The sequence below is a fragment of the Gastrolobium bilobum genome, unplaced genomic scaffold, assembly GCF_033153095.1.
Source record: "Gastrolobium bilobum isolate Gb01-03AN ecotype WA unplaced genomic scaffold, APGP_CSIRO_Gbil_v1 utg21167, whole genome shotgun sequence".
NCBI lineage: Eukaryota > Viridiplantae > Streptophyta > Magnoliopsida > Fabales > Fabaceae > Gastrolobium > Gastrolobium bilobum.
This window is the reverse complement of record NW_026898371.1, coordinates 281096-290860: the sequence shown is the minus strand read 5'-3', so window position 1 is coordinate 290860 and position 9765 is coordinate 281096. Positions and strand designations below refer to the sequence as shown.

The 9765-nt window shown below is 34.7% G+C and overlaps 1 protein-coding gene across 3 annotated transcripts; it reads left to right on the top strand.

The window, feature by feature from the left end:
• LOC133315404 (uncharacterized) lies at positions 1 to 7333 on the top strand. 3 transcript variants are annotated; one of them, XM_061517023.1, is made up of 4 exons: positions 1 to 176; positions 636 to 1595; positions 4884 to 6015; positions 6320 to 7333. In XM_061517023.1, exons 2-4 carry the CDS (start codon positions 1518 to 1520, stop codon positions 6811 to 6813), a joined length of 1704 nt encoding a protein of 567 aa, XP_061373007.1. In that variant the 5' UTR covers positions 1 to 176; positions 636 to 1517; the 3' UTR covers positions 6814 to 7333. The 3 variants fall into 3 exon arrangements, with proteins under 3 accessions (XP_061373007.1, XP_061373008.1, XP_061373006.1); XM_061517024.1 differs by lacking the exon at positions 1 to 176 and adding an exon at positions 271 to 333; XM_061517022.1 differs by lacking the exon at positions 1 to 176 and adding an exon at positions 287 to 458.
• Positions 7334 to 9765: the final 2432 nt, after the last annotated feature.

The following is a 9765-nucleotide window of genomic DNA, read 5'->3' as shown; positions in this document are numbered from 1 at the left end:
AGAGAGAGAGAGGGGGCACACACACACAGAACAGAACAGAAGAAAAAGAAGAAGCAGTGGGCAAACAAAGAGAAACAAAACCCAGAATCTAGAGAGAGAAAGAGAACAAAAACTGTGTGAATAGCATATACCATACCATAGCAACAGCAACAACACATAGAACAGAGAAAGAGAAAGTACTTCCCCCAAAACCATATATTATATTATTATATACATATACATAGTTTTGTGTATATTAAGATTGTTGTTCTCTCTTTCTTATATTGTATATATGTGAAAGGGAAAGAGAGAGAGATCTTGTCCTCCTACAATGTCCACTTTGTAGTGGACAAGGTAATCTCTTACAACAATTTTCCCTTGGACTCTCTTTCACTAATCGAAATTTAACGTTTTTTTCTCGTTAACGCTTCGAATCAGAGCTTCTTTTCTCCTTTTGATCGATACCCATTATTGCTTAGGTACTAAAAAGTGTTTGATTCTCTTTATTCCGTTCAATTTTTTCTGCTTTATGCACTTTTTTTGTTGGGTTTATTCAATAAAAGTTTCCATAATTGGGATTAGGGTTTTCTTTATTTGTGGGTGTTTTCCGGGTATGTATACTCAGCTTGTTTCTTTTGGTGGAATTTCTTTTCTAGGGTTTCTTTGGATCGTAACTGGGAACTTGCTGAATTTGGAAAATTCCCGAGTGATTAGGGTTTTGATCAGAGAGTGTGATTGAAGGGAAGACTGTGCTTGCTCCTTCTCTCCGTGGGTTTGCGTGAAATGGGCATGAGCTCTGATCTTTTCAGGGGTTCAAATATTGGATTTGGAACTACGGTGCTTGAGCATTTGAACTTGGAGATTGCTTAAGATGGTGTTTAACATTGCTTCTTTGAGCATGGAAGAAGATTGTCTATATTATTAACACTGATCAAGATTTTGAGAACCCTCTTTGGAAACAGTACACAGGCCTTCTTGGTCTTCGTTTTTGTTGTTTCCTTTTTGGTCTTTGCTGGGGGATGATTTTGGTTTTGAGCCTTGACACACAGAAAAACCTGATGATTCTCTGTTGGCCCTCAAGTAAACAGATAGTATCTGATTTCAGTGATCCATTTTCGTTTCTGAAGAAACCCTTTGGATTGACATAGTCTAAAGCTTAATTCCGTACCATAGTGCTCCAAAACATATACTGATTGGGGTTGTGTTGCACCATTTACCTTTTTATTAGGACTTCAATTAGTGAGACTGAGTGGTTGCTGTGCTGCTCATTGATTTTGAATAAAATTCCAGTACTATTTGTTTGAGCTACTTGAGTATTTTGGTGAAGGGAAGTAAACCTTGGTGGTTACCATAATTTGTGTTTGTAGTAAGAGGCTTATGGAGGAATATTAAATCTGGAAATGAATGCGGTGACATGGTGCATGGACAGGAGCATAGTTACTGGTTCGTTCCCTTTCTGGAACAGTGCTACTGTAAACTAATTGAAGCACTCTCAACCTTGGAAGGATTTTATTCTAGGCACATTTGGATTTTGTGCAATGTCGCGCTGCTTTCCATTTCCACCACCAGGATATGAAAAGAAGGCTAGAACAGATGAAGTGGACTTATTTAAAAAGGTTAAGATACTTCTCTTATATTCATATGGTACATATAATTTGAAGTAACATTATTTGTGATACAAAATGAAGTTTCAATTGAGTTGCCCAACGTTTAAACGTGGATTGATTAGGTTCATTTTCTAAATGGAACATTATAATGTTTATCTAGAATAGTTTCTATCATGCATTCATGTTCAATTTAATTATGTGGTCTATATTTTTGTATCTGTTTATTCTGAATAAAGAAAAATTCGATTTGTTTGGTGTTCATTGTAAATTGCTAACCTAGAAACATTTTACATGGCCTCTTTCAAAGTATATCATACCCAATGGAATTATAAAAGATCTTGTCCGATTGGGGTAAGTGTGCAATTGTTGATGATGGGAGGCTTACGTGACAGTATCATTTTTTGCCTACATTGATCAGTAGGGTTTGTACAATCTTAGTTGATGAAAGTTGGTTCATGTGATTTACGACTTTCCATAGGTGAACGTCATATCAAATGTTTCCTTTATCTGTCTTGTTATATGTTTACTAGATTCATGTCAGGGTTTCTGTGTTGTGTTCAAAATTTAGATTTTTAGATTGGTGTGACTGTAATGCTGAATATAAAAGTTCCAAGAGGTTTGAATGGATAAATTATTTCGTTTCTGGTGAAGAGGCAAAGATATTATGATGATTAAAAGTTCATATGCTCTGCTTTTTTCATGCTCTTCCATCTTTTCACGGATTTCACCAAATTCATGTCATTCTGCTGCCTAGCCTTGTCAATTTTGTTTATTGTTTCAATAGTAGGCCATGCAAATTTATTTATTTTTAAGTGAATTTGATTTGTACTTTCCTGTTAGGAGTGTTGATGTATCATTTACTTCAAAGCCATCTATAATATGTAGCATGCCTGTCAAAGTAAATACATATTAGAGTAGTCAGTCTCTCATAATATATAAAATACTGCTTTTGTTATGGATTTTTTATTTGTTTTGTAAGGGTGTGGGTTTGGGTTGTTTAAAACATAGTCTGTGATTAGTATGGAATAAGTAATTATTAGTAGTCAAGTTATGAGTCCTTTTGTTGTAAAACAATGACCTTTGGGCTTGATGGTATGCCTTCCATGTGGCACCTTTGGTATTGAAACAAAGATTTAGTGTTGGTGGAGATTGCCCATATCTATTTTGGATTTTGGACATTCTTCAAACGTAATTTATAATACTTGCTGATTTTTTGAAAGCAATGATTTTTAATTGCCTTGCTTCTGTTAGTTAGAGAATAAAGCTTGAATTTTAAATAGTAGGTGGCTTACCCAGATAGGATCTATACATAAATCATATGTTGAATGGTTGCAGAACATGTAAAAGTGAACCACACATCATGTAACATGTGGAATGGCTCCACTTCTTCTATAAGTCTATAACTGAACCACGCATCATAATCATATTCATATCAGTGAAATTGTGTCAGATTTTGTTTTCCTCAAGACATGTAAAAGTGATCAAGTGTATTTGTGGCGAAACTAGAGGTTGGCATGATGACCTGATCAAGATTGGAAAAAATTATTTGTATATGATTTTTGTATAGATCCTTTGGGCAAGATCAATTTATCTGATCGATGAGTTCATGTTATGTTTACCTTGATTAGATTAATCAGTTACTTTATGTCAGGGCTAAATCAGATTTGCTTATGATCTCATTTAATGGGTGATGTATGCAATTCAATAAGTGTGGTTGAACTTTTTTCTTTTGTTCAAATATAAATATGTTATTTTCTTGTTTGTTAACATGCTGAATTATTAGTATAGCTTTTTCATTTCAATTGGTATGGTCTATGTTCTACGTACCCAATCATAATTGATTATCCAACATTCCAACATAATTGCTATCTGTACTGTTTGCAAAGTTCCCTGAAAATTTCTGATTGTGTATTACTGTGAATCTTTTATTTTTTATTTTTTTGCCTGTGATGCTTCTCATCTGAAAAGATTGGCATTCTTACTATCTTTTCCTCTTTGGACCTTCTTTTATCTTCTATCTACCCACTTCGTTAAGCCTTGATTTACTATCCCCCCCCCCCCCCCCCCTCTTAAGTCTCAGTCGACCTCTTTCTTTCTTTTCTTTTTTTATTTTTTTATTTCATGCTCCGGGTAAAATTTCTTTTATTATCGAAGCATGTAGGGGTCTTCGATGAATATGTCAAAACCATCTAAACCTATGTTCTCTTACATATTCTTCAACCGGTACTACTTTAACTTTGTGTTGAATATTTTCATTTCTTATCCATTCCTTTATGACCACACTTAACATCCTAATTTATGCCACTCCCATGATAAGCACATGTTGTTTCTGTTCCGGCCAACGTTGAGCTCCGTATATTACAAGCCTTATTGCTATTCTATAAAATTTTCCTTTTAGCCTAAGAGGGACGTTGCAATCACAAAATCCTAATGCACCCAAGAATTTTCGCTCTGATTCTATGGCTTACATCCTTATCAATTTCTCCCCCCTTTTTGCTAGATTGATCCCATATATCCAAATGCATCTTTCTTAGGTGCCTTTTGTCCTAGCATATTCACAAAGTCTTGATCTCCTCCTCTTATCGTGGCAAACTCACATTCCATGTATTTAGTCTTAGTACGATTTAACGTAATTCTAGTTTAGTGTTAACATCAGCCTTGATCTCATCAATAAACATAGTATTGTTTGCAAATAGCATACACCATGACACCTTGTTGTGGATATCTTTTGTTAGCTCATCCATTGCTAGGGCAAAAGGACAAAGACTCAAAAATGTCATACAGAAGAACTTCTTTTTGCAATGTCAGCATATTTTAATTGTAATATGTAACAAAAGCCAAAAAAATATGTGATTTGGAATGGCCAGCTTTAGCATCTAAGAATGAACATGTTTCTGTTGGGTTGAAAAATCTAATAATTGAGACTGCTTATTAAAGCATCAAAGTAAGATATTGCTACATTTTTATTTTGATTAAAAATTCTGCAATGGGATTGTGTTTCCCCTCTTTGTTTGGTTATAGTTGGCTAAAATGTGCTACTAAAATCTGGAATATTTTGTAGGTAGACAGTGAGTATCTAATGGACTTTGATTTGTTGTTAATGTTATTTTTGGAGTTTCTTCCTTCGAGATATTTGATTTTCAAGGAGACGAGGACCATGTTTTGCATCTTTAAACTGTTGATATTGTTCTCTTATTTTTTTGTTTCTCATGGGTGGAGTAGAGGATGTGAAGCCATTGAGTTGTCTTCTTATTTGATCATTGCTCTTAATATCTCTTTTCATTGTATGATTTACAGGAAAAGCAGAGAGAAAAAAAACGTAAAAAAGATAAGAGGGACAAAGAGAAGAGGGAAAGTAAGGAAAAGAGAGAGAAAGAAGGAAGGGATGGAAAGCATAAGGAAAAGGACAGAAAGGAAAAAAACAGAGAAAAAAAGAAAGATAAGGGCAAGGACAAGGGCAGAGATAGGGATAAAAGTAAAAGCAGAACTGCAGATGACAAAGGATTTCCAGGACAAGGTGAGGGTCCCAATGCAGGTAAACTTCATCAAAAAGAAATCAAGCAAAATGATAAGAAGGGTATCTTGTTTGAGAATAAACTTACTAAACAGTATAATGGTAACAATGGGGAGAAGGCTAGAGAGAATAATCATCTGGCTGAGGAGAACAAAGATTCTAAATTCCTCCTGGAGTTGGAGAGGAGGATTAAGGATGATAACGGAGGAGCTGGCAATCAATTGGTTCAGAAGTTTACAAATACAGACCATAGAAAGGATGAGGGGACTGTTAGGTTGGTGGCTAAGGGTAGTGGCCCCTGGCCTGATGGCAAGGAAAAACTCAATGATAAGGGTCTTGATGCTAAGAAGATTGATGGGAAAGGAATCAGGGCTGAGGTCCGACCTATTGGAAATGCAACAGTTCAAAATCATGCTGGAAATTTTCATCCTAGAGTTGATGGAATGGCCAAACTTTCTGGAAATTTTCATCCTACAGTTGATGGAATGTCCAAACTTTTGGGGAAGTATTTTGACAGGAATTTGGAAGCCACAGTCGAAGGAAAAGGACAGGTTAAGGAAAAGAAATATGATGGAGAAGAAAAGGTTGAGGATAAGAAAGATGGAGGAAGGGAAAAGGTTAAGGAAAAGGAAAAGAAAGATGATAAACTGGGAGATAAAAGGAAAGATAAAGAGAAGGAGAAGAAAGGGCATGGGAAGGACAAAGACAGGGATAAAGAGAAGAAAAAGGAGGAGAAAGCTAAGGAGCATACTGAACTTAAAACCACAGAGCAGAATAAATTAAAAGAGAGCAACAAAGTTGGCCCTATAGGTTCAAATTCTTTCGCACGGGTTTCCAGCAACAGCGATGAGAATGCTGTTAGTAGAGAAAATCTCAAGAAACGGAAGGACATTGAGTCAAATGGAGTTCCACGTGGTGAGTGCTATTTATAATGAGTCCTGTTCTCATTGCTACTCAGTGATCCTGTTAAGTTGTATTTAATTACAAATACGATGTTTCTCTTATTGGGTTTGGAGTAGTATTTTGCTGACCTTTTAGGCTAATACCAGATACTACATCCTGTGAGATAATGGTGGGTTTTCCATGATGTCACATGCTTATATTGATATTTTAACTGCTGGTATTTTTTTCAATAACGTTATTCAACTTTCTCGAGTTTGTACACATTGTTTTGCTGTTGGCTGACATGTTATAATTAATTTTTTTGAATTTCTTACAGCCAATGACAATTGGCCTAGTAAGTTGGCAAGATCGTCTTCCTCTCATACATTCACTGAAAATGGAAGGATATTGGAACCTTGTCAAATATCCATTCCAAATGCTTCAGATAAGCCAGGAGTAGTAGCCACCAGTGTTAAGGTAGATAACAAGGAATTCAAGATAAATGGCGTCATTGAAGCTCGACCATTTGCAGTTTCCTCAAACAAGACGCACCTCACTGCTACTGTGCCAGCTAATCTGGTAACTGAAGCATCTGCAAAACTACCCCATCCAGATACAAAGTATTTAAGCCAGGTATACTCGGTACCTAAGGTGGAAGAGTGGTCTGGTTTTGACGATCAAGATTGGTTGTTTGGCAAAAGTAGTATTTTACAAGAAAGAAAACCAGTGGTGGAATCTTCAGAGGTTGGGGAGACACTGCAGGTATGGTCAGAAGGTCTTCACATAGAGACAGCAGATGTTTTTGCTCTGCCATATGTCATTCCTTACTGATTGATTATTTAATTGGCACACGATACTTCAATTATATCTGCACAAGGAACCCTCCTTTGGCACCCTACGTGGGTGGAAGTGCAGCAACTGGGGGCTAGAAATAGATTCCAAAATTCTTGATGCATTCTTTTGTTATATGCACTCTGGCAACAAGCAATCAGTGACTCATTGCCTTGATCTTAAACTGGTTGGATGGTGGCTTCTGTGTGACTCATTGCATTGAATTTGTACTGATTGGAAGGGTCACAACTCAAAAGGTGGTTGCATGCTTGGTGCATTGCTGCAGGCCAGGTTGGGGGTTGCAATTCCTTTAAGACAGAAAGGCTTGCAGGTTGTTGAGAAGGGGAGGGAAGTGGTACAAGCTTGTGCAACTTGTTTATTCTATTTTTGCTGAGAGCTGAGGGGCACTTTTTCTAATTGAGAAAACTAGATGTGGTCTTTGCAACTCCACCACAATTTTGATTTGTAACATAGAACTCTTATTTACAAGAATATGTATGATACAAAAGGGAAAAAAGTGATCGGATTCATTTATTCAGTTTCCTGTAAATTTTATTGGTTATTTTTTCATTTTGCACGAGTGTTTATGATCAAGGTTGAATTGGATTATAGGGAACTATTTCTGCAGTTGTGGCAGAAATAGTTTGTTTGCCACTGACACAAAAAAAGAGCGGGTTACATCAAAATTTTCTCTCTCTCTCTCTCTCTCTCTCTCTCAATTTTGTGTTTGTGGCAGACAAATTATTTTTACCATAATTGCAGAAATAGTTTTTCCTTGGATTATAAAGGAATAACATAACATGACATCACTGTTTTAAATTGAATAGGAGAGGTACTGTTAATCTGCGAATCATTTAAAAAATCTTTTAAACGCGGTTTAGTTGAGATATGAAGGAGTGAATCAAAGAGAGGAAATTGTCATCACGTTTTTATATATTAGCTTTGAATATATATACATTTTAAACTATGTTGGTCATACTATGCAAAATAACCTCGAATGATTGGACACATTATTGAATCTTTTCAACAATGGCAATAATGTGCAAGAAGGCAAATTGAAATCGGTGCAACCATTTGCTTATGATCTTTGGGGGTTGTTGCATTGGATTTTTCAACTTTGTTTTAAGTTACAGAGTATTAATTTGAGATAAAGGTGTTGTTGATGTTGATGTTGATGTTGTTGATGTTTTAAGTTACAGAGTGCATCTAATGCAATATATTGTAGAAGAACACGTCATGGCTTAGGAAGGCAATATTGTCCCCAAACACAGGTAATATTGCCTTGCTTAGCGAATCACAAACCTGGCTCCCATATCCACAATTAACTTAGCTAAATCATTTTAAAAAATAGAGCTAAGCTTTCAACAAAATATAATTAATAGTGGAGCCTGCAGCAGTTAGACAGATGGGACTTGCTGCTATGTTTAAGAATTTAATAATATTTTGCATCATTGAATGACTAATTAATAATACTTTGCATTGTCAATGAACTAAGTAACTTAATTTTTTTTTAAAAGATTAAGTAACGACACTATGTATCATTGGGAGATTAAATTAGTAATCAAATTCTTTTGAGAATTTAACTATTGACACTTGACAGCTATATTTTAAAAAATAAAAGTTTACTGAAAATGATTTGATGCAAATCTCTAGAAAACAAGCATATTTTCGATACTCAAAGAGTACGTATTCCCTTACCTGAAATGGAAAAAAAAGAATATAGAAGGAAATAATTATAAAGACAGTGTTAATATAAATGTTTTTTTTTTTTTTCATATTTAGTAAAAGATATACCGAGTATTCCGTATATCTGATATACCGAGTACTCAATACATCTTATGTACTGAAAATATTTTCCTGAAAAGCACATTGACAGTGCTTTTTGTAGTGTAAGGTAGGCCTTAACCTCCCCCTAGTTTTAAAATTTTCTTTTCGATTCCATTTTTTTTTTTCAATTTTTTCTGGGTTTGATCCCCTGAAATAATGAAGAATTAGGTCTAGCTCCGCTAAGCATATTAGATGCAAAAGGATAGAATTTGCTAATTGCAATTTGCATAGCAGTTGGACACTTGTGGTTCTGGTTCTTCATAATTATTGCCCATGATTCCTCTTTTATATATGTTCATGGCTACCCTTTCTTCTTGATCCCATGCTTTCCGAAGATAAAACAAGGCTAACATGTTTATCTTATTATTAATGGGCATTGACCCTAGTGCTATATATGTTTTAGCTTTAGTTTAATCGTCTTTTTTTTTTGTTGAAAATATTATGACAAGATATGGACTTTGACAATGAATGTTTTACTGATTTTGAAAATATATAGCTCGAACGTTATAATCAATTAAACGACATAAAAAATCAAAGTCTACCTGAAATATGCATCTTAATTAAACTGCAAATAAATGATCTCCGAACACATAATTATTGGTTATGTATGTGTTGGAATCAGTTTATTTTAAAAAATTAATTTTTTATACCAATCCTAATTATCTCTTTAAGGCGAATAAACTGTATTCTTACAAGTTTTGATTTTTTGAACCGATCATGGAATTAATCCCACGGAATTAAGTCTTATGTTCCTCCCAAAAGAGATTATTATTTAAAAAATAAAAAAATGTACTATAATTAGGATAGAAGTTGACAAATTTACTTAAGAGTCCAAAGAAAAAAAGTTATTATGAAGAGGATAAAATTTTAAAAATGTATATATAAATTTTTTTTTTTAAAAAAATATTATAAGACATGGTTCCTCACAATGAATGGACGCACCACCCTTGGTTAGAAATTGGGCTTATCTTCGTAGATAGGTTGTCAGATATGATTCGGTAAGCAAGTCCCAGGCCGATACAAAGACAAGGTGGTGATGAAATTTTAAAAATAAATAAAAGAAAACATAAGAAGCTAATGAATAGTGACATGAAAATTCTTCAACGCCTATAATTAGGATTGACT